At 37.2% G+C, this 26166-nt stretch overlaps 1 protein-coding gene across 2 annotated transcripts in view; it reads left to right on the top strand.

Moving 5' to 3' along the window:
• nes (lysophosphatidylcholine acyltransferase 3 protein nessy) overlaps window positions 1–26166 on the top strand; it is a 546012-nt gene that overhangs the window by 445885 nt on the left and 73961 nt on the right. For both annotated transcript variants that reach the window (XM_090382308.1, XM_090382309.1), the window contains exon 10: window positions 16500–16666. In XM_090382308.1, coding sequence (XP_090238434.1) covers window positions 16500–16666 — 167 coding nt within the window. The remainder of the gene's footprint in view (window positions 1–16499; window positions 16667–26166) is intronic.

Here is a 26166-nt window from a genome sequence, read left to right as displayed (position 1 = left end):
TCAACTAGAGAGAGGAATACTCTTGATTTGATTATCAGCAGTGATTCTTCATGCATTAAGAATCTGCAGATAAATGAACCACTAGGTGGCAGTGAACACTGTGCTGAAGTGGGATTTACTCAAAGAGGTAACTACCATTAGGGGTAAAGGAAAGGGTTATTGCTTTCGTAAAGGTGACTACGATGGATTGAGACAGTATTTTAAATTCTATACAGTGGGACCAACTGATGATGTTACCAACAGCAAATACAAAATGGGAAGCATTCAAAGAACTTACCTTGGAAGCTACTAGGCTTTACATACCAACTAAGAAATATTGTTCAAGGTTTAGGCCTAAATGGATGTCAGATGAACTAATGAGGCATATGGCAGAGAAGAAACATGCATGGGATACATACAAATTAAAACGTGACACAGAAGCCTATGATAGATACAAGTTGATCTGTAACCAAGTTACAAAGGAGGTTAGGCAGGCAAAGGCAGATTACGAGAAATCTTTGGCAAGGGATGCAAAGAAAAACAGCAAAGAGTTCTTTACTTATGTAAACTCTAGAAGGAAGGGGATGAATCAGATTGGTCCACTTGATATCGATGGGTCAACTGTTGATGATCCTGCTCAGGTAACTAACGAACTAAATGAATATTTTGCATCGACATTCACACATCAGGAGTTATTTAGCGAGGGGAATGCCAGAGGAGTACTCAACTCTAGCTGCAAGCTAGAGAATCTTTAAATAACTGAGAGTAAAGTGGAGGAGAAATTGTTGAAGATAAACACAAGAAAGGCACCCGGGGTGGATGGGATCTATCCAGTTATATTAAAGGAGGCAGCAGAGGAAGTAAGCAAAGCCTTAGCCATAATTATGAGAGCTTCCTTGGACTCCGGGGAGGTACCCACAGACTGGAGATGTGCCAATGTGACCCCAATTTACAAAGGAGGATCAAAGGCTGACACAAGTAATTATAGACCTGTGAGTTTAACTTCTGTTCCAGGAAAATTAATGGAGGCACTAGTTAAAGAAGCACTGCAGGATCATTTAGACAAGACTTCAGTTATAGCTCGGACACAGCATGGTTTTGTTAAGGGGAAGTCTTGCCTGACCAATTTGATTGGATCCTATGATGCAGTCACAAAGGAACTGGATGCAGGGAATAACTTTGATATTATATACTTGGAACTTAGAAAGGCTTTTGATACTGTTGCACATGGAAGACTGCTGCACAAATTGGAGCAGTGTGACATTGGAGGCAAATTGCTGCTGTGGATAAAGGGGTGGCTGAGGGGGAGAAGACAGAGAGTGGTAATCAATGGACACTGCTCGTCGTGGACTAATGTTATTAGTGGAGTTCCTCAGGGCTCAGTGTTGGGTCCATTATTGTTTTCTGTATTTATAAATGATATTGATGATGGTATATCAAGCTTAATGTTGAAGTTTGCAGACGGTACAAAGGTAGGCAAGGTTGTCAAGGACACTACTGACACTATGCTGCTGCAACAGGATCTGGAAAGGTTGAGCAGATGGGCTGAGAGGTGGCAAATGAAGTTTAACATTGACAAATGTAAAGTACTACACATGGGAAACAGCAACCCCAGAGCAACGTATCAACTCTGTGGTACTACACTGACAGTGGTAGAGAATGAAAGGGACCTGGGGGGTGGTTGTGCAGGCAGATATGAAGTTCTCTGAGCAGTGCAGAAGGGCTGCAAGAGTAGCTCATGGTGTATTGTCAATGATATATAGGAATTTTTCTAGCAGGTATAAGGAGGTGATTATTCCCTTGTATAAGGCAATGGTCAGCCACACCTACAGTACTGTGTACAGGTCTGGAGGCCTCATTTCAAGAATAATGCAGAGCTGCTGGAACGAGTACAGAGAAGGGCAACCAGATTAGTGAATGGAACAAATTGGTGCTCTTACGAAGAAAGCCTTAAGTTTTGAAAATTACAGTGTCTGGAGACTAGGCACCAGCGAGGTGATCTGATAGAGGTGTATAAAGCCTTGAATGGTTTGAGCATGCTCAATGCTATTGGGATTCTTCCTCTCGCTCAGAATAACCACCTGAGAGGGCATAAATTCAAATTTGGGAAAGACAGATGTAGGATAGACGTGCGGAAATTTGCCTTTAGCCAGCGGGTGGTTGGTTGATGGAACAGACTTCCATCCCTTGTTGTGGAAGTTGATAGCCTAAATAAGTTTAAGGCTCAGCTGGACAGGTATTTCGAACAAACAGAGGGGTGAAGTGGAAGTGGTTTTTTTTTTTTTTTTTTTTTGGCTGATGCTGCATAAGCTTGCTTTCTTGCATCAAATGCCTCTGCTAATGTACATGTAAAATACTCATTCAATTTATCAGCTACCTGAGCAGAACCATCAACAGTTGAACTATCAATATCAAGTGGACCAATCTGATTCATCTCCTTTTTTCTAGAGTTTACATAAATAAATGAAGTCATTGCTATTTTTATTGTCCTCAGATCTTCTTGTTGATATCATTAGTGTCAACGTATACAATGGTATTAACTTTTTATCCTTAAAATATGTTCGTTGTCATCATCTACTTTTGCCTCTGGCAGATGTACACTAGTATAATTCTACCTATTTTGCATAAAATTATTCCTGTTTCTTTGACAATAGTCACCGACAATAACTACCTCCTGTGGGATCGATGCATTCTATCTTTGGGTTTATCATTGTGTTGCCCGTTACACAAATGTAATTTCTGGCATTCAGTTGGGCAGCAGAGATCTTGATGAATCCCCACTTTAGTTCATTCAAAAGCATCCACCCTATTCTCTAAATGCTCATGAAAACCCATCAGAACATTAAGCACAATTTTTTTCACGCTCTACTCTGAATATATTAAATATTGAATATTAAATATTAAATTGTGTTCAATATATATTTTCACAGTTCTACTCATGTTTGTCACTCATGGCTGAATCATGCTGTTCCAGATAGGTCTCCAAACAATTCACTAAAGAAACAGATTTAATAAGTTGGTTATTCATATGAGAACCACCCCATCAGTTCCCTCCTGAGCCATAGCACTTCTGATACTTTGAACCTGTTTTGTCACTCCTGTTGGAGGCATGATTTCCATTTAAATTTAGTTTAATTTAAGAATACTACACTAAACTAATAGATACTTAAATGCTATAATACATATTACGCTATCAAGTTTACATTATATTACACTATAGCATTACGTTCATAGAGAATTAAATTAGTTATAACCTTATTAGATATTAAAATTCTTAGCTTAAAAAAAAAAAAAAAAAGACTTACATGATTAGAACCTTTGAGCTATTTATTTACCACAATTAAACCCTATGATTCCACTATCATATGATGCACTTCTAGTTATGTGATACAATATTCATGCTAAATCATGGATATGAAAACTCTGAATATTAAGTCGTAACTTACAAAACCTCTAGCTAAATTTAAAAATAAGCTAACAAACATGAGTAGAACTGTGAAAATATTTATTGAACACAATTTAATATATTAATAAGGGGGAAAAAATGGCAAAGTTTTCCAAAAAATATTGCCACTTTTTTCTTCTTGTCTCTTCCAAATTTTATATCTGGACAATTCATTGTTTTCCACCTAGGGTACTCAAAAGTGTCACACTTCAATTATGACGACCCTGTATATACAGAATATTTATTAAGCAGTTTTTTTTTTGTTTTTTTTTTTTTTTTTTTTGAAATAGGAGCACACATAGAATGTAAATGTAAATAAAGTTCATTTCAGAATTTGATACAATTTAATATCCTATACTCTCATTTAGGAAAATGCTGAGCCCTCAGTATCACTCATTTCTAAAACAGTGAAAGTTTGCCAAAAATACTGATGACAGGAGATGCAGTAGAATTCTATTGACTTTTGTGTTGTGGAAATATTGAAGTGGTACAAGTTGCTTTTTCACAAAGTTCTACAATTCTAGAGTAAATATTCAGGGCTGATTTATCATTCAGTACAGAAAATTTTGAAAACATAACTAAAATAGAAAGCATGGTTCTACACATGTAGTTTATCCTCAGATGTGTTATTGAAGGATGGAATTTGAAATTGTTTGAATGATAGAGAACTGGCAAGACTTCTTACAGAACACTTTACAGAATGCCATAAGAGACTTCACTGTTCAAGATTTTTTTCCCTCTAAAGTTATGTATTGTCCAAACATGCAGAAAGTGTAGGGCAGAATTCCTCCATGCTTGAGTATTCCAACATGAAACTGGCTTTATGTTAATTTTCTTGACCAACAGATTTGCAGGTGTGGGTTAGTAGAGTGCCCTGCCAGGAACCTTGATTTCAACTTGTTCGATTTGTATTTCTATTGGGACTATGGGAAAAAATTATCATTATAAATAAAACAACTGTTGATGAACTGGGACTGACAAATGTACCTTATATTTTCAATGGAAAATGTAGAGAAAGACATTTGACTAGTACCAGTGTTGTTCAATATGTCGAAAAGTACAATTGAATGACCAAGGTCCAGCATTGTTAGTGTTGGGTGTTTTTTTTTTTAAGAAAATGAGTGAATTCAATGAACTACTTGAGAATCATCGAGATTATACATTCTTGGATTGGTTGATCACTCAGGTGGCACTTTAGAGATTTGTCACGATTAGTGTTTCCAGATGACTTGTGGCATCTTCCACATTGATAATATCTATCATACTTGTATATTTAGCCTGCATATTGGTCTTAGCTATGCTGCCTAAAAGTAAAGCAAATGGTGCAGCAAATAATTTTCAAGATACTAAAAACAAGTTATTTACTGTGAAATATTTCACATTGTTTGAGAAAGAAACTGAAACAACTGAAGATTACGAAGAATATGACGAGAGTTTTTACATGCAGATGGAATGGGTAGGCAAAGTGTGAATATCTTATTATTGGTAACTTCAATCTGCCCCAGATTTCTTGGAATAAGTGGGAGGGAAACTCACCCTTCGGAAAAATATTTTAAAATAAACTAGATGATTATTATTTGTATCAGCATGTTAGAGAAAGTACTAGGGATGAGAATATTCTTGACCTCATCATTCATATGACATCACATGGCTTAAAGTACAGGAACCATTGTCAGGAAGTGATCATGCAATAGTCAGTTGGAAGAAGAACAAAGATGTTGAAGTTGTTAAAGGTACAAGCACAGATTTTAACTTCAGTACAGAAGAATTTGACAGTTTAAGGTGCTATATGGCATCTATGAACTGGGATTGATTCACTGGGATGGCTAATACATTTTCATCGTGGAATACTTTTAAAACAAAAATTACAGAATCCATGAACACATACATACCTTTATGAAATACAGAGGGAAGATGCCGAAATGAATGATGGTGTGGAGCTGGCTGGTCAAATAAAGCAAAAAAAGCTTATCTGCGAAAAAAGCTAGACCTCCCAAGCACTTCCTAATTAATTTCACAAATATATGTGGTCTCAATTCTAATCTTAACAATGTCCATTTCCACTTGCAGTCTGCCAAACCCCATGTACTCTTTCTGACAGAATCTCAGTTATCAGTTGATTCAAGTACTGCTCATCTCAGATGCCCAAATTATTCGCTGTATGATTCCATTCGCCTCAAAGGTGGTACTTGTGCATATATCCATTCTGATATTCCCTGTCAGAGACTTGGCAATTTGGAATCTCCTCTCTTTGATCTTCTCTGGCTTAAAATCTCTCTACCCCATTGTGTCAAATTCATCTGTTGTCTCTACCGTTCTACCAACTTCACTAATCACTTGGAGCTCTTTGACTTCCTCTCTTTGCAACTTGACTTTCTCCAGTCCAACTTTCCTAACAGTGAGGTAATTTTCCTTGGTGATTTTAGTGTTCACAACTCCAGCTGGCTTCCGTTTTCTAGTCACCGACCCAGCTGGTTGAGATGTTGTGAGGCTTTTGCAATTACTAATGACCTTGCACAGATTGTTCATTTACCTACAAGAATACTGGACAATCCTAATCATGCAGCCAATACAGATACTTCCCTGGGCACTGTTCTTCTGAATTGGCTTCTATAATTCCCGCCCTCTCTTTCAAAACAGTTCAAACACGAGCCACCACCAGCTCCATTTATTGTCCAGCTTCAAACTCACAGAACCAACTTTTCATCCTCCTCGTTTATTCATTCTACTCCCGTTTTCTGGAACAACCTTCCTTCATGCGTATTTCCTGAAAATTACAGTCTACAGAAGTTCAAGTCCAATGTCAACAAATATCTTCTTTCGTCTTCTCAATTCTGCAACCCAAGCACGGTACTAAGTACTATAGGTTCTAATACCTCTCGTGTTTAGGGTTTACATAAAAAAAAAAAAAAAAAAAAAAAAAGATAGCATGGAACAATTACAGAGAAATAAAAAGTACTCAAGCCTACAACAGGTACAAGCTGATCTGCAATAGTACCACAAATAAGATCAGGGAGGCAAAGCCTGCATATGAGAAAACATTGGCTAAAAGAAAGCAGAAGTAGGGACAAGGAATTTTTCATTTATGTGAATACAAGTAAGAAAAAAATCAAATCATATTGGACCCTCATGCACTGGGTGTGAAAAAGCCTTAGAAAACCCAGCTGATGTTGCAGATGAATCAAACAGGTACTTTGCATTTGTCTTTACTGACAAAAGACCCTTTATGCTGAGAAGATGCTGTGCAAGAGAAGCTGAGCCATATGAAATTAGTTATGCCGTAATTACAGATGATTGTTTATTAGAAACACTTTTGGGCACAAATGCAAGTTAGGCTCCTGGAGTTAGAGTAATAGTAATAAAGGCATGTGATGAAAGAAAGCAAGCATATGAGCTTATGTAGCATTAGCCAAAAAAAAAAAAAAAAAAATTCACACAACCATTCCCTCTAAAAGGTTTGTCCAGTTTCTCCTTGAATTTATGTAACCTATCAACTTCCACAACGACAGATTTGTTCCAACAATTAACCACCCGCTGGCTAAAGGCAAATTTCCGCATATCAATTCTACAATTGTCTTTTCTAAATTTCAGTTTATGCCCCCTCAGGTATTTAATCTGAGCAAGATCAAGAATCCCATCAGAATTCAGTGTGCTCGACCCATTCAAGGCCATATACACACCTCAATCAGATCACCTCGCAGGTGCCTAGTTCCAGCTGCTGAAATCTGCAGAACTTAAGCCTCTCTTCGATCTCATCACTAATCTTGTTGCCCTTCTGTACATGCTCAAGCAAATCTACATCCTTCCTCAAATGAGGCCTCCAGACCTGTACTCAAGGCATGGCCTGACCATTGCCTTCTACCAAGGGATAATTACCTACTTTTCCCTCTAGAAAAATTCCTGTATATCATTGACAAAACTCCATGACCTGCTCTGGCAGCCTGTCTTCATTACTCAGAAAACTTCATATATGATTGCACAATTACTCCCAGGTCTTTTTCATTTTCTACTACCCTAAGTGTAGTACTAATCAGTTGGTACGTTCGTCTGGGGTTACTTCTACCCATAGGCAGTACTTTGCATTTGTCAATGTTAAACTTTAGTTGCCACTTCTCAGCACATCTACCCAAATTTTCTAGATCCTATTGCAGTAGCACAAGTCATTACTGTCATTAACAACCCTGCCAACCTTTGTATCATCAGCAAAGGTCGACACTAAACCTGATATACCTTCATCAATATCATTGATAAATATAAAAAAACAACAGTGGGCCCAACACCGAACCTTGTGGGACTCCACTAATAATGTTAGTCCACGAAGAGCAGCGTCCATTGATTACCACTCTGTCTTCTTCCACTCAAGCACTCTTTTATCCATTGTAGCAACTTACCTTTAATGCCATTCTGCTTCAATTTGTACAGTATTCTTCCATGCCCACCAGCTTCAAAGGCTTTTCTGAAATCCTAATATATGATATCAGAATTATTTTTTGCATCCAGTTCCTTTGTAATCACATCATAGTATCCAATCAAATTTGTCAGACAAGACTTGCCCTTAACAAACCCGTGCTGTGTCTGAATTATTGCTGAAGTCTTGTCTAGATGATCCTGAAATGCTTCTTTAACCAGTGACTCCATTATTTTTCTTGTGTCACCCTTCGACCCCCCTTTGTGAATTGGGGATAAATTTGCATATCTCCAGTCAGTGGGGACTTCCCCTGAATCCAAGGATGCTCTCATATGGCTAAGGATTTGCTTAGTTCCTTTGCCGCCTCGTTTAATATAACTGGGTAGATCCCATCCACCCAAAGGTTCCTTTCTTATGTTTAACTTCAACAATTTCTCCTCCACTTTACTCTCAGTTTTTACATAATCATTAAGCACTCTGTTACAGTTTGATAAACTTCTGGCATTTTCCTCCCTTAGTAACTCATCATTTGTGAATGTAGATGCATCATTCAGTTTGTTAGCTATCTGAGCAGGATCAGCAACAAGTCGAACCATTGATATCAAGTGGACCAATCTGATTCATCCCCTTCCTTTTAGAGTTCATATAAGTAAAGAAGTCCTTTCTGTTTTTCTTAGCATTCTTTGTAATAGATTTCTCATAATCTGCCTTTGCTTGCCTAATCTCTTTTGTGAGTTGATTACAGACAAGCTTATATCTGCCATAGGCTTCTTTGTTGTCTGGCAATTTATATGGAACCCATGCATTTTTCTTCTCTGTCATGAGTCTCATTAGTTCATTTGACAACCATTTACGCCTAAACCTTGAACAATATTTCTTAATAGTATGAAAAGCCTTGTAGCTTCCATGATTAATTCCTTGACTGCTTCTCATCAGCAGTTGGTCCCACTGTATAGAATTTAAAAGCTGTCTTAGACCACCATAATCACCTTTACGAAAGCAAAAACCCTTCCCTTTACCCCTGATGGTACTTACATCTTTACGTAAATCCACATCAGTACACTGTGATCACTGCCACCTAGTGGTAGTGATCACAGTGTACTGTGATCTATAAATTCTTAATGCATAAATAATCACTGCTGATAATAAGATCAAGAGTGTTACCCTCTCTGGTTGCCACTTGAGCATGCTGGTGCAGAAAACAATCATCCAATAAATTCACAAAAGTCATGCTAGTGTTGAGAGTGACCAACCCATAAGTTCCAGTCAATATCTGGGAAGTTAAAATCCTCCATTATAAGACATTGTGATATACTAGTCCACTATTTCTCTGTACAATTGTTTGTTGTACTCATTAGAGTCATTAGGCCTATAACACACTCCTACTCTTATTTTTGCTTTCCCAGTGCTTATGTCACACCAAACTTACTCAACATTGCACTGTCCATCTATGTCAGCTGGATGCACTTCCTTAGATTTTACGCTTTTCTTAATTAACAGCATAACCCCTCCTCCCTTCCTGGCCTGTCTATCCTTTCTGTATACATTGTACTCCACAAATTCCAATTCTGCATTCCTATCTGTGTGACACCACATCTCTGATATTCCAACAATATCTGCCTTTGATATCTTGACCAGCACTTCAAATTCATCAAATTTATTTACTATACTTCTAGCATTGGTATACATGCAAGTATATATGCACCTACTTTTATTGATGAATAATTGATTCTAGTTGATGGCATATACCATGTTGTTTTGAGGGAGAGCATGAGGGAATGTATTGAACCATTGAGGTTAATTATGAGGGCATCTTTGGACTCAGGAGAGAACTTTTTGGTTTGGAGGAGTGAAGGTGGTAACTATAGACTGTTTAGTCTGACTTCAGTGGTGGTAGGCAAAATCTTAGAGGCAGTGATTAAGAGTGTGATCCAGGGATGTTTAGATAAATATGGCATTCTGAATGGCACACAACATGGCTTTATTAAAAGGTAAATCATGCTTAACTAACTTAGGCGATTTTTAAAAAGTTACTCATGAGATGGATTAAGGGAATAATTTCGACCTAGTTTATTTGGATTTTAGCAAAAAATTTGATTCAGTCCATGAGAGGTTATTGTATAAGCTTCCAACGAATTGGGAATACTGGTAAGATTCTAACATGGATTGCTGGGTGGCTTCACAGCAGAAGACAGAGGATGATTAATGGATATTCTTCAGATTGGTGTAATGTCAGGTGTAGGGTCCTTCAAGAATCAATTCTTGGACCACTGCTGTTTCTCATTTTCATAAATGACATCGACGAAGGGATAGAAGGCGTGATGTCAAATTTGCAGATGATGTTAAGATTGGCAGAATTGGTAATGATCATGCAGCGCTTTTTCAGGATGACTTGAACAGACTACAGAGATGGTCAGAGAAGTGGTAGCTATGTTTTAATGTTGCTAAATTCAAGAGCTTGCATTTTAGGAATAACAAACCCACAAGTAAATTATACACTTGGTGGGGTTGAATTAAAAACAATAGAGGAGAAGAATCTGGTATTTAAAATACTAACAGATATGAAGTTTTCTGAACAGGGTTAAACAGTCAGCCGGGAAAGCCTATAGTATCCTATCAATGATTTATTGAACGTTATCCTGTTGAGATAGGGAGATTCCTATCTCAGCTGTAGGGGTCCAAAGATGGGCAACTCAAATGGTGAGATCAGCAGAAGGACAACTAAGAAAGACTCTGAATATGTGGGCTAAAGAGCTTGACAACCAGGCATCTCAGAGGTGACCTGATTTAGATTTATAAGGCTCTGGGCAGGATTAGTTCAATGAATAAAGGTGGAATTCTCACTGTTCTAAACTATACCAGAACCTAGGAGTCATAAATTCAAATTACAGGGATTGAGGTTTAGATAAGATTGTAAGAAGTTTTCTTTTAGGCCTGATGTAGCCAAGTGGTCACGAGTGCGAGTGCAGTAGCATGGGACCTTTGTGTGAACCGAGGTTTAAGCCCGTGACTGCTAAATATGATTAACATTTCGATTGATTGATTGATTTATTGTAAACTCTACTGATCTGGTAGTCGTGCCGGAGTATAAATAAGATTTTTTTTTTTTTTTACCCCCCTTTTTTTCAGGCAGCAATTTGCTGATAGCTAGAACAAGTTGCCCTCACAGGTAGTTAAGTCTGACAGTTTGAATAAATTTGATGGTCTACTGGATACTTACCTATGTGAGAAGGGAAGCATATATATAGTTTGTGTTTTCTTATTTACTTGGTTCAGTTTTTTTTGTCAGTTGTTTGTTTGTTATTTGGTTTTTAGGAGCATTAGCAACTAAGGCCATATTGCTCCGGGGATATGCAGTGGTCATTCCCTGACCTTTCCGCATCCTCCGTATTTGGTGGTCTAATCAAGAAGCGTGTGCTACGCACTGCTGCTCCTGCCCACCTGGCTACGGAGGCATCCTTTTTGTCAGTGCAGCAAAAGCCTGTGGCTTTCTTGCACTATATGGCAAATACTGTTACTATTAACTGTGGAATATTGAATCAATTTTGTTATTCTTGGCAATGTTGTATCGACCATGTATGATAGAAGAACAAGGCAAATTGTTTAAATTCTTTGCACGCAGTGAGAAAGAAAGAAAGAAATAATAAAGTGTAATGAACAGAACAAATTTTATCAGGGAAAGTGAATGACCACTTTATTTTAAACTGATACTCCGTAGCCGAGTGGTCAGAGCACAAGTGCAATAGCACACACTCTTTGAGTAGACTGGGGTTCGAGCCTCTGACTGCTAAATACGGTCTATCTGTCAACCTGCACCAGTGTGGCAGATTATGGTCTGTTTCCCTCAACATGAATTGTTGAGTAGGCTTCCATCCTGCAGTGGATTGATAATGGCCGCTGCTTGCTTACTTATGTTTTTTTTACATTACAATTTATTTCATGTCGGGCACATTATACAGTGCAGTACTACATCAGTAAATTTCAATATATGTCCCTGACTATAATGTGACTATCAAAATTTCAAGATCCAGTTGGGTCACTAGTTTGTCAGATTTTGGATGTAGTAGTAGTAGTAGTAGTGGCACATGATGCAAGAAAGCAAGTGTAGGAGCTTATGCAGCATCAGCCAAAAAAAAAAAAAAAAAAAAATCATCACACCATTCCCTCCAAATGCCTGTCCAGTTCCTCCTTAAATTTATTTAACCTATCAACTTCCACAACGACAGATGGAAGTTTGTTCCAGCAATTAACCACCCGCTGGCTAAAGGCAAATTTCCGCACATCTATTCTACATCTATCCTTTCTTAATTTGAACGTATGTCCCCGTAGGTTCGTATTCTGAACAAGTGGGAGGATCCCATCAGAATTCAGCGTGCTCAACCCATTCAAGGCCTTATAGACCTCAATCAGATCACCACGCAGGTGCCTAGTCTCCAGCCACTGCAATTTGCAGAACTTAAGCCTCTCTTGGTAAGAGAATCCCTTCATTCCCCTCACCAATCGTGTTGCTCTTCTCTGTACACGCTCAAGCAAATCTACATCCTTCCTAAAATGAGGCCTCCAGACCTGTACGCAGTACTCAAGGCATGGCCTGACCATTGCCTTATACAGAGGGACAATCACCTCCTTTTCCCTGCTAGCAAAATTCCTATATATCATTGACAAAACCCCATGACCTGCCCTAGCAGCCTGTCTGCATTGCTCAGAAAACTTCATATCTGACTGCACAATTACTCCCAGGTCTTTTTCATTTTCTACCACCTTAAGTGTAGTACCACACAGTTGGTACGTTTCTCTGGGGTTACTTCTACCCATATGCAGTACTTTGCATTTGTCAAGGTTGAACTTCAGTTGCCACTTCTTAGCCCATCTGCCCAAATTATCTAGATCCTGTTGCAGTAGCACACTGCCATTACTGTCATTAACAACCCTGCCAACCTTTGTGTCATCTGCAAACTTCGACATTAAGCCTGATATACCTTCATCAATATCATTGATAAATACACAAAACAACAGTGGACCCAACACCGAACCCTGTGGGACTCCACTAATAACATTAGTCCATGAAGAGCAGCACCCATTGATTACCACCCTCTGTCTTCTCCCACTTAACCATCCTTTTATCCATTGTAGCAACTTACCCTTAATACCATTCTGCTCCAATTTGTACAGTAGTCTTCCATGCGCAACAGTGTCAAAAGCTTTCCTGAAATCCAAGTATATGATATCAAAATTATTTTTTGCATCCAGTTCCTTTGTGACCACATCATAATAACCAATCAAATTTGTCAGACAAGACTTTCCCTTAAACCCATGCTGTGTTTGAATTATTGCTGCAGTCTTGTCTAGATGATCCTGCAATGCATCTTTAACCAGTGACTCCATTATTTTACCCGGAACAGAAGTTAAACTAACTGGTCTGTAATTACTCGTGTCACCCTTCGATCCACCTTTGTGAATTGGGGACACATTTGCACATCTCCAGTCCGTGGGAACCTCCCCTGAGTCCAAGGATGCTCTCATAATTATGGCTAAGGGTTTGCTTAGTTGCTTTGCCGCCTCCTTTAAAATAACTGGATAGATCCCATCCACCCCAGGTGCCTTTCTTATGTTTAACTTCAACAATTTCTCCTCCACTTTGCTCTCAGTTATTACAAAATCATTAAGCACACTGCTACAATTTGATAACCTTCTTCCATTTTCAAACTGTAATAATTCCTCACGTGTGAATGTAGATGCAAAATACTCATTCAGTTTGTTTGCTATCTGAGCAGGATCATCAACAGTCGAACCATCGATGTCAAGTGGACCAATCATATTCATCCCCTTCCTTTTAGAGTTTATATAAGTAAAGAAATCCTTGCTGTTTTTCTTAGCATCCTTTGCCAAAGATTTCTCGTAATCTGCCTTCGCCTGCCGAACCTCCTTTGTGACCTGATTACAGACTAGCTTATATCTGCCACAGGCTTCTGCGTCACCTGATAATTTATATGCATCCCATGCATTTTTCTTCTCTGTCACGAGTCTCATTAGTTCATTTGATAACCATTTAGGCCTAAACCTTGAACGATATTTCTTAATCGGTATATAAAGTCTAGTAGCTTCCACGATTAATTCCTTGAATGCTTCCCACTTAGAATTTACTGTTGGTAACATCGTCAGTTGATCCCACTGTACAGAATTTAAAAACTGTCTGAGACCACTGTACTCCCCTTTACGGAAGCAAAAACCCTTTCCTTTACCCCTGACGGTAGTTACCTCTTTGAGTAAATCCCACTTCAGCACACTGTGATCACTGCCACCTAGTGGTTCCTTTATCTGCAAATTCTTAATACACGAATGATCACTGCTGATAACCAGATCAAGAGTATTACTTTCTCTGGTTGCCTCTCGAACATGCTGCTGCAGAAAACAATCATCCAATAAATCCACAAAAGTCTGACTGGTGTGTGAGTGACCAACCCACAAGTTCCAGTCAATATCTGGGAAGTTAAAATCCCCCATTATAAGACATTCAGATTTACTGGCCCACTCTATTTCTCTGTACAATTGTTCATTGTACTCATTAGGCCTATAACACACTTCTACCCTTATTTTTCCTCTCGCAGTGCTTATCTCGCACCAAACTGACTCAACAGAGCACTGTTCATCTATATTAACTGGGTGCACTTCCTTTGATTTTATGTTTTTCTTAATTAACAGCATAGCACCCCCTCCCTTTCTGTCCTGTCTATCCTTTCTGTACAAATTGTACTCCCCAAATTCCAGTTCTGCATTCCTTATATCTTTGTGACACCACGTCTCTGCTATCCCAACAATATCCGCCTTTGATGTCTTGACCAACACTTCAAATTCATCAAATTTATTTACTATACTTCTAGCATTGGTATACATGCAAGCATACATGCTCCTATGCCTATTCCTTGTTACCCTAACACATCCCATATACCCAACTATTCCATGATGACTGCCATCCGTCCCTGAAACCCCCAACACCCCTCGCTCCAGGTCGCTTCTTATTCTAATAGAAGTTGTGCAAGAATCACCTTCACCTCTGCCTGCAGTTACTGTTAAACTATTAGTCTTTGTATCCCCCCAAACTAGCAGTTTTCCGACCCACCTAACACTGCCTCGATAGCATCAGCAAATATTCTTGCACCCTTTCTATTTAAGTGTATCCCATCCCTGTAGAAGCAATCTCTCCTGTTAACAAGTACAGTCCAGGCTGAAAAAAATTCTACCCCTTGAGCCTTGCACAATCCTTCCAGGGCCGAATTGATCGACAAGGCTCTCATCATGTACTCCCTCCTGTCGTGTCTGGGCAGAATTGCAGACACTTTCAAATTCAACCCTATTTCACGGCTTTTTTTCAACAGTGACCTGTACTTGTTGAGTAATTCTGCCGGTCTTCTACTCTTAATATCATTAGTGCCAACGTGTACAACTATATCACCTTTTGTGCCCTTGAAAGATGATATCCGCTCTACAACGTCATCAACCTTTGCCCCTGGCAGACATACCCTGGTCCTGTTCCACCTATCCTTTTTACAAAGGATGTTCCCCGTTTCCCTGACAATAGAGTCACCAACAACAACTAGTTCCTGTGGGACCAGCGCATTCTGCCTTAGGGGTTGCCGCTGTGTTGCGTGATGACCAAGTGCAAGCTCTGGCGTTGATGTGGGCAGCTGAGAGCCTGATGGGCCCCTCAATTTAGTTCCTTCGAGGGCATCCACCCTGTCCTTCAAGCTCTCATATAGGCCCATAAGAACGCTGAGTTGTTGCCTGATTTCGATACACTCCTTGCATCGCGCACACACAAAGACATCCCCCATGGCAATATCATGTTCCGTTCCAGAGAGTTCGGCAAACATTTCACAAGTTGCACATTTCTTTAGGCTGTGATGCGTTGGAGAATTGCCCCCCTCAGTTCTCCCCCGAGTCACAGCACTCCTGCCACTTTGTGCCCGTTGCTTTGCTGCTCTAGTTTGGGGCATGGTAGTTTAAATTAATAAAATCAATAAATTAAATATCAATAGTATTTGAATAGAAACTATTAAATAGAAACAGTGAAGCGTATTACTATATAATTATGCGTTAGAACTACCTAGCTACCTCAATTAAAAAATTTGAATTCCCTACCACTATATCCAAAAACAATGGCTACAAAAATGGAACGAAATAACGGTTTTACCTATCGTAAGTAAAATCCACAAAAACTCTTTATCTAAATTAAAAATAAAAAATAACCAGCGTAACTATAACTATATGACTACGTATTAAGTACAATATAAAATAACAATCATGTAAATAACAGGTAAACACTTATCGTTTTTGCAGAGCCTGTAACTGATAGCTGTAACTTTTAAAGAGCTAATTGTTAATGTTAAATTGTAAATGTTATAAAAGTTTCCAGAAAACATTGCTGCTCTGAAATCTTTTGTCTCATTGACCTCTGACAATATATTTTTTTGAAAATAGATAGTGACTTAAATCATCTGGCATATAATAAAAAATGTGCATGATATGTGAAAGTTTAATTATTAGTCTGTAAAATGATTACTGCCAGGAAATACTAGTTAACATTGAGTTTCTATAACAAATTCTGAGTGTAAATTGTTTTTCATATATAGCAATACTGCAAGTTAATTGTACTTTTCTTTTTTTAAGGAAGGTAGCTGCATTTTAACAGGAATGACGTATAACGGTCATGATCAGAATGGAAATGATCTGTGGGATGGTTGTGCTAATGTAAAATTATGGGATTATGAGAAAACCACAACCTTTGATGGCCTTATCAAATCCTTTAACATCAATACTAATTTATGGGTTGCACAGTAAGTTTTATTAAATTGCAAGTTTTCATTTTAGTATTTTCTAATGCCTTGAGTTCCAGTTAATGTTCATCAGATATAACAGATACAAAATTATGCAGATAATTTTGTATTTGTCATTCCTGTCATAATAATGCTTCATGGCAATGAAAAATTATGTTTGAAACCAATACTTATTTTTATGTATCTATCAATTTATGCATATGTTTTTATATTATTAGTTTAGGCATAGTCATATCTACACTGTTAATTTAAAACATGGCTTTATGCTGATATGTTCATGTGGATTGTCTATTGAGTAATGTCAAATAATTTTCCTAGAAAAGTTGGTATAGGTTTAAACTGACTTATTGAAACTAATTTTGTCATATAAACAATGATATAATAATTGGTTATACTCCTGGCCAAAGTGTATAATCCACTATTGTACAGTCAAAGCTCTTTATTTTAACACTCTTTTTTGACATCCCAGCATGCTACAATGATCTGTATGGTAGGTCCTGGCCAATTTTCCATAAACCTAATGCTGTTTTACATTTGTTATAACAGCCATGAAAGATGAAGAAATTCTCTATAATGATCCAAATTTCTGCCACTCTATCTTGTTTTTTATTACAGTATTCATATTTCAAAATGAAAGAATATGAAGCTAGTGACAAGCTTGCAGGCTGATGGCGAGAAGTCACTCGTGGTGATTTCTCACACTCATTGGCATTTTCTCATGCAATGCCATAATGAAATGAACTTCAGAATTTCATTTTGTTATAGAGTGCATAAAGATTGTTTATCGATATGGATAGTAGAAAGTAGCTTTGCCAATCGCAGACAAAATGAAGATTTTACTAGCTGTAGATAATGATGTGCCTTCTAAGTCCAATATTTTTGTACACTGCTCATCATTCTGAAAGATAAGAAAATTATGAAAGCTTAAAAATGTCTGCTTCATTGTGTAGGATAAGAGCATGAAAGGCAAAATATATGGATATTGAGGAGGTACTGTTAGAATGGCTAATGCTTGCAAAAAAAAAATGCTCCTTTAAGTCTAAAGCTTTTAAAAACTAAGTCTGAATTGTCTGTCCATTGGTAGAATATTGAAGATTTGTCATGAGCTGTCTTTCAAAAAATTGTGTTGTCTCACCACCAAATACGGAGGATGCAGGGTCAGGGAATGACCACCACATATCCCGGAGCAATATGGCCTTAGTTGCTAATGCTCCTAAAAACCAAATAACAAACAAACAAACAACAAAAAATTGTGTGGTGAAAGTGCAGCCATTGCCTCTGAAAAAGGAGACTTGTTTAAAATAAAAAATGTTTTGTTGACATAGGACCAGTTGTTTGTTTGGTTTTTTTTTAGGAGTATTAGCAACTAAAGGCCATATTGCTCCGGGATATGCGGTGGTCATTCCCTGACCCTTTCCGCATCCTCCGTATTTGGTGGTGACGGGCTTGAACCCCGGTCTAATCAAGAAGCGTGTGCTACGCACTGCTGCTCCTTCCCACCTGGCTACGTAGGTGCCCCATAGGACCAGAATGACATCTTCAGTGCTGACAAAACTAGGCTTTGTTTATAGGATAAAATACTTGCATTTAAAGGCGAGAAATGTAATGGCAGAAAAAAAGGCGAAACAACAGATTACTATTCTCCTAGCGGCAAACATGTCTGTTTATGTTTGTTCATCCAAATCATCTTCAGTATTGATCTGGAACAGAGAAACTTCCTCTCTTAATTCTGAATCACACACACACATGCAGATTTGATGAGAACCAAGACAACATTTTAGCAATTTATGCTCTTCACCCACTCTGTCCACACAGCTGAAAATCATAATAGCTGTTTTTGAAAATGTTTTCTTTGATTTCTCCACTGAAAATTATGGATTTCTGTGTTAATTAGCACACAGTTTAATTTAATTCAGGAATTCATTTAAACCTAATTATACGACGTTTGGGTGACATCTGTCATATACAATTATTGATAGTGATGTGGCTTTACTGGCATGTGCTTTCCTCTAATTAGTAATGCTCTCCGGCTTCATGATACTGAAGCATATCTGGGATTAAACTACTGACATGTGCTTTATATTTCATGAAGGCACTCCTGTTGTTTACAGGGTGGCATCCAATTGCACACGTATGTTGAAGTGTACAGGTTTTTCAATTTGCATATTGCTTACCAATGGGTTATAAGGGAGTTTTAATTTTAAGAAATTAATTAAAAATGTTTTAATGTAAAAAATTGATTTTTCAGTCATTTTGAATTGTTTTTTGCTGATTTTTCAGATGTAGGATAGAAGTGACCCTGTGCACTTGGAAGAATAACAATTCGTTTTGAACTGTTTACAGGTTAGGCACTGGAAAAGCCAAGAAGCCCTAATACTTTATAAAGGTTCAAAGACATTGCTTACTATGTATCAAGCATCCAAAAGGCTTGGATGCCATTAAAATTCTAAATAGAGTGGATCAGAACCTTAGAAAACAAGATGAGAAGAGAAAAATTTTGTTGTTTGTGGATAACTGCACTCCCATTGCCAAGCGAAGGGCTTATGTGTCACTGTTTAGTGTCTGCCACTTAAAATCAGAGAAAACTAGATTTTGAACTGGCTATGAGTAGAAAACTTGTTTTGTCCAAATGATAGTCAAGCATTCTGGTCTCTTTCCAAAGCTATTGGTCACAAATTTTGCTCATCTGTATTCTCACCTCTGTTAAAACCAATAGGTTTTAACAGAGACCAGGTTTTCTCAGTGATTCTCACCTCTGAGAATCACTGAGAAACAGCTAGAGATAAAGCTGACTTCTAACTCTTGTATTGATGATCTTGGTAAACCATTTCTTATCATTCCCAATACTTTACACTCAATATCTTCTGTGGTCTTCTGTCCAGAGGATGTCAAGAGAATTTTGAACAATCTTGATGTCAAGAAAGCTCTAGATAAGTGGTTCTTAACCTTTTTCTACCTACGTACCCCTTGTCAAATTTAACATTAATTGCATATCCCCATTATAAAATATCTTTATTTACTTATTTGTACAATATTTTAGTAATCTTAAATATTTAACAAGCATAAATAATGCATAGAAATAAAATAAATAAAAAAGAAAATAGAAAAAATAAAACCAGATGTTTAATGGGAGCATTTAAACATCTGGTTTTATTTAATGTGAGCATTGTTGCTGTTTGTTCATTGTTAAAATGGTGAACTGGGGAACGTCTTCAATAAAGAAACATGCATATCATGTTCCACAAGAAGCCTATTACGTTTCTTCGTTTTTAATGAAACGAGTGTCGAAAATCCTGCTTCGCACATAAGTTGTCACAAATGGAATTAAAATATTCGTGGCTTTTCTTACTAATGCAGGAAGGCGCCTCCATAGCCAGGTGGGCAGGAGCAGCAGTGCGTAGCACACGCTTCTTGATTAGCCCGGGGTTCGAGCCTGTGACCACCAAATACGGAGGATGCGGAAAGGTCAGGGAATGACCACCGCGTATCCCCGGAGCAATATGGCCTTAGTTGCTAATGCTCCTAAAAACCAAATAACAAACTAATGCAGGATAGGCTTCTTTTAAGGAAGACCAAAGATGGTAGATGCTGGTTTTCCCAAAAATTCAGTTCTTTCTCTCCCTCTTTTCCTCTTGTATAATAATGACCTTCTTCTATTGACTGGAAATCCTAACCATGGTTTTGCTGGTGGTAACATGTTGGATTTTACCCTCCAATTTGAGAAAGCTAGCCATGCACAAAAAACTTCACCTCATTGAATATGCACTACCAATTCCTTAAATGCTGATCTCCAGATAATTCTACAGTGGGGAAAAGATAACTTAGTAATTTCTATCCTTCTAAAACTCAGTCCTGTCTTGTATCTTGCAATAATGATTCTTCTGCTCTTATGCTTGTTTTCGACAACACTCGAATTTCTAAACAAGATCACATGTTTCTATTATGAATTACCTGACGTAATATTTCTTTGGTGTAAGCATATCACAAATATTGCTTCCTCTGCATCAAAAAAATTTGGGTTTTCTCTTTCATTCTTGGCTTCACATTTCTTCTACACAGCTACTCACTGTAAAAATCTGAAATCTGCCCTATTATGGAATATTCTTTCCACATCTGGGGCGATGCCTGCATAACATCTTTCAGACTTCTAGGCTCCATTCACAAGGGGGCAGTGTGCTCTCTCTCTCTCTCTCTCTCTCTCTCTCTCTCTCTCTCTCTCTCATGCATGAATATATTTTGTTTCTACTCCTGTATATTCTATAGATACATCCTTGGGCACTGTTCTTCTGAACTAGTTTGTATAATCCTCCCTCTCTTTTCAATGGCTATTTTCTGGAACAAAAAATAGCCATTGAAGGCATTCTACAGAAATTCAGTTATAACCTCACCAAGATCTTCTCAAACTTTAACCCATGCACAGTACCAAATACTATAGGTTCAAATAAATAAACAAAATTGTGCTGTCAACTTGCTTCAGGTGATGTATTTGTGTGTTTCAGCATGGGATGAGTTTGACAAAATTGTGTAAAAGGTGATTAGCAACTGCTTCAAACATACAAGATTTCTTGCCTTGAGTGAAGCTTCACATGCTTTTTCATCTGTTAATCATGAATAGTCCAGTAATAGTGACAAAAATTTTGACGATGTATGTTATCCACAAAATATTTATCACTATTATTTTGCATGCCACTTAATGTGGCATGCAAAATATGAAAATTCTTCAGAAAATGTATACCTGCTCAAGAAAATAACTACTAAAGAAAATAATGAAGTTTGATGAAGTTGGAACAGTGTACAATTTACCAAATCACAATAGACTTGTATATCAGGCATCTGTCAATTTGGAAATTGTAAGAGAGAAAATCAAATGAAGTCTGAAAATATCTCTAAGAAAGCAAAGTTTTGAACATAAATGCAAGTTTTATCATTCTATGTTGCTGCAAAGTTAGGACCAGATAGGAGATTGGAATTTGCTGAACAGTTTTTGGTCATGAGAGTTACCAACCCAGGTATATTTTGTGAACTGACGGATATTTTGCGAACTGATGGACAATATTTTGTGAACTGACGGATATTTTGCGAACTGATGGACAATATTTTGTGAACTGACAGAACTACATTTAAACTAACCAGAGCTGTTAATTGTCATAAATGTGTTTATCACTCTCTTAACAGTCCCCATTTAATTTTTAACAAGGAATTAAAATGCTTCTGATTTGAGAATCTGGGCTTGAATTTGAACAGGAACTGTTCTCAGACCTTTTTTCTTTAAGGCAACCGTGTTAGCAGAAAACTACCTGAGACTGCTAAAAGACAAAATCATTCCATTAATGTAGTCTAAAATCAGTTTTTTTTTATTTTTTTAATGTGGATGGAGCAGCAATTCACTATGCAGAAATTCCCAGGTTGTGGATCAGATGGTGACGTTCAATAAAATTTTTAGTGCACTCCTCAGATTAAAGTATTGAGCAATAAGCAGGTCTTTGGTAGAGTTTCAGTAGTCAATAGTTAGAGAATTTGAGAATATTTCTGAGAATTGTTATGTGACTTACTATGTGTTGCTCTATACTGAAAAGACCAAAATGGCAGCCATATTGAACAGACGTTGTAAAAATTAAATTTTTTTTTTTTTTTTTTTTTTTAATTTATGTATTCCCTCTCTGTCATGCTAGCATTAATAAAAATAAATATTTCAAATAATGTGTTGTTACTTAGTCAAATGTGCTTTCTTGTTTAATTACATCCCTCTAAGAAACATTTGTACACAACACATGTCCATGCTAGCGCACACTTTCTCTCTCTCTCTCTCTCTCTCTCTCTCTCTCTCTCTCTCTCTCTCTCTCTCTCTCTCTCTCTCTCTCTCTCTCTCTCTCTCACCACTTTTCTCTTCACTTCTAATATAATGTTAATGTAATTTGGGAATGATGATATATAGTGATTGATTATCCATAGGTTAAATAAGGTAAAGTGCTGACACATCTCCTCACTAATTGGTTGCCAAGTTAAGACTGCTGCAAGCCTTCTTAGTTTGAGACAGAAGTTGGTATTAGTTTCTGTATTGGTCTTTATCTATGATAGAACTCGCCTTTTTTATCAAATTTAAGGTAATTTAGGCACAAGCACTTGATAAACTAACTTTGAATTGTTCATATTGTATGACAGTGTTTTATCCCATTATTTGATCTATGGCCTGTCTGCTACTTTTCTTTTATTTTTCTTTATTTTGAACATGGCAGCCTTGTTCAGCCATTTTTAAAGATGAAATATTAAACAAATATGCTTGAAAATCACCAAAAATTCGCAGACGTTTACCACTGGATCATGTTAGATGGTAGGCTAAGTGGGTGATGTATCTTTCTGTGCAAATCATGCTACTTTAAATAATAATCTGTTTCTGTTTTTTATCAGAAAAGATTTTTATTTATTAGTGGTTAAATGAAAAAATACACTGCATTCAAATTTGTTATTGAATTTATAGGAATTAATAAATTGGTATGATATTGAATATGGGTTTCTCAAGTTTTAGGATTCTGAACTCCACCTTGGGGGGGCAGATACATCTTCTTTTAAAAAGTTCTATTACTAATGAAGGTGTATTAACCAGGGGATGAAAACCATTACTATCAGACCAAACTTATTTTAATGCAGCAGTGGTTGTGGGAACTCTTAGGTGACTTGTGAGAAAAGGTTTTGTGCATTTTTTGTTGGTTGAAGTTTAATGACTGAAACTTACTTTACCTTCCACATAGACCCAGTTTTAATCAAGTTGTTTTTGAAATAATATTTTATAGTTTGCACAGTGTAATTGCATAAAATAAGCAGACAGATGCAGCACAATCTTTCCTTCAACTTTTAGTTTTCTCAGGTACACAGATCTTACAGTTGCCACTGTAGTTTTTTGATTATGTTGAACTGTTGCTGTTTCTATATTGCCTACTTCCAAAAACTGACATTATTAGTTTAGTCCATTTCCCAGAAGTAACAACAAATAAAACCCTAGTGTCTAAAAAGTAATAATATTAAAAGTATAGTGTTCGTGTTACATGCTTTAACTTTCTAAACTAAGCATATTCTCAGCCTTGGGTGGAATGTTTTAGGACTTTCCCATAATAATTAACTGAAAAATAATTGGTCAGAAAAACACCTCATAACTTTCACAATGTTCATTCCTTCCCTGCAACCAATGTAATTATTTTGAAGAAAAGATTTGATTGAAGATAAATAAGTCCTTCAGTGTTTAGATATATACACACACACTTAATATACAAACAGAAATATGTGCACGTGTGTAATTTAGAAATTTTGCGCACTTAATGATTATATCGAAAATCAAGTAGTTTCATGTTTGTATTTCTTGGCTGCAACATTTTTTTTTTTTTTTTTATTCTGCAAAATTAATAAAACTTTTGTGTTTCTGCTTACTTACATTCTTGATATACAGTATAAACAGAAATATATGCATATGAGTAGTTTATGTAATTAAAAATAATTTAAAAATTAGCTGCAATTAACAAAAGATGACACATTGGTTCACTGCAGGCAGAATTCTGAATACCCAAAAACATTTTCCAAATATAAAAACATCGGTCACATGTCAAATGTGCCTGGCAACAAACAGGTGTGCAACCATTGGATTGAATTACGAACACCTGGCATTTGAGACTTCCTACAAACAGTACTTGATGACATAAAGATGGACTACTGGCAGTGTGAATGACCACAAAGGATAAGAGCAGAGTAACCCATTTTTTTATGTTTGTGCGAATCTTGGTCAGGAGGGTAAGTTGGACCACTGGGAACCTTGACTTATTGTTAGACAGATTACAGGAAAAAAGGGAATTTTGGGAACAAGACCCCATGACAGAGATACAGCTTGAGGGTGAATGTGATATGGTTTAATGGATTATGCTATTGATTCTTGGAGTGTGTGTATTTTATAAATGCCTTCACCTGAACAAAAACAGATGCACATTGGGTTTCAGGGTACCTGACTAATCCTAGCAGATCAAATGCAACTGATAATTGAAAAACAAATTGCAGCCAAACAGGTACCAGAAATGGTATGAATTTAATTACATTAATTAACATACAGATAATATTACGTAAAATAAAGATGATCTTCAGGCGATTAGTGAAACTGAAACTTTGACCACAGCCCAAAAAAAAAAAAAAAAAAAAAAGGTAGTAAGAAAATGCAAATTATGCACTTCCTTCCTCTTGTAGATAACTCTCCAGTTGACTTTTGAATTTCTTCAAACTATCGGCCTCAGTTACTTGCAGAGGGCGTTGTTCAAGTAGTCAACAACTCACTGGCTAAAAAAAAACTTCCTACAATCTGGTCTAAACCTCTTCCTCTGTAATTTGAATTCTTTATAACAGTGAAAATTCTGTCTTCATTCATTTTATTAACCCCTCTCAGAACCTTATAAACCTCAATCAGGTCCCCTCTAAGGTGCCTCGTTGCCAAGCTCTGTAGCCCACACAATCAAACTCTTTCCTCATACAGTTGCCATTTTGCAAATTTTCCCATTCAAAGTTGCTCATATTTGGACCCTTTCAAGAAGCTCACTGCCTTTTTTTTTGGATGAGGTCTCCATACTTAGACATAATAATTCCAAATGTGGTCTTACAATTGCCTTAGGTGCCTCCGTAGCCAGGTGGCTTGGAGCAGCAGTGCGTAGCTCACTCTTCTTGATTAGACCAGGGTTTGAGCTTGTGCCCACCAAATATGGAGGATGTGGAAAGGTCAGGGAATGACCACCGCATATCCCCCTGGAGCAATATGGCCTTAGCTGCTAATGCTCCTAAAAACCAAAAAACAAACAATTGCCTTATACAGTGGGATTATGACCTCTCTATCTCTACAGGATATTGTTTGATAAATCATCGATAGGATATCATGAGCTATCCTGTTCATTTGTTTACACTGCTTAGAAACTTCATATAACTCCCAGATTCTTTGCTTCTTCTGCTGCTTTTAATTTAACTCCAAGTGTATAGGTTATTTTGTGGTTGCTATTTCCCAAGTGTAAGAACTTCCACTGAGTAGGATGTGTACAGAAGGGACAGGCAGGAAAGTAGGGTGGGATGAGTTATCCTCTTGGTTATGAAGCACATAGAATTTAAGGAAGTGCATGCCATTAACATGGGTGATGAATGTAATATTGAGATATTTTGGTGTGACATAAGTGTTGAAAAAGCAAACTAAAATGAGAGTGGGAATATTTTATTTTGTCATTTCCAGTTGACTTAAGAGTATAATGAGCAACTATGTGCAAGCGAACAGTGCAGCATAAATCAGAATGTCTTATTTTAGAGGATTTTAACTTTACAGATTTGACTGTTTTCCACACCAGTGTTAGATAGGCAACAAAAGCAAGCAATATTCTTGATTTGATTATTAGTAATCACTCTTCGGGCATTAATAAACTCCAGATAAAGGAATCACTAGGTGATGGCAGTCAGCTATTCATATGGAATTTACTTAAAGATATAGCTAC

This window comes from Mastigoproctus giganteus, chromosome 10 (genome assembly GCF_048544385.1).
Source record: "Mastigoproctus giganteus isolate SK-2022 chromosome 10, ASM4854438v1, whole genome shotgun sequence".
Classification (NCBI taxonomy): Eukaryota; Metazoa; Arthropoda; class Arachnida; order Uropygi; family Thelyphonidae; genus Mastigoproctus; species Mastigoproctus giganteus.
The sequence above is the reverse complement of the archived record's forward strand: the minus strand, read 5'-3'. Positions and strand labels throughout refer to the sequence as shown.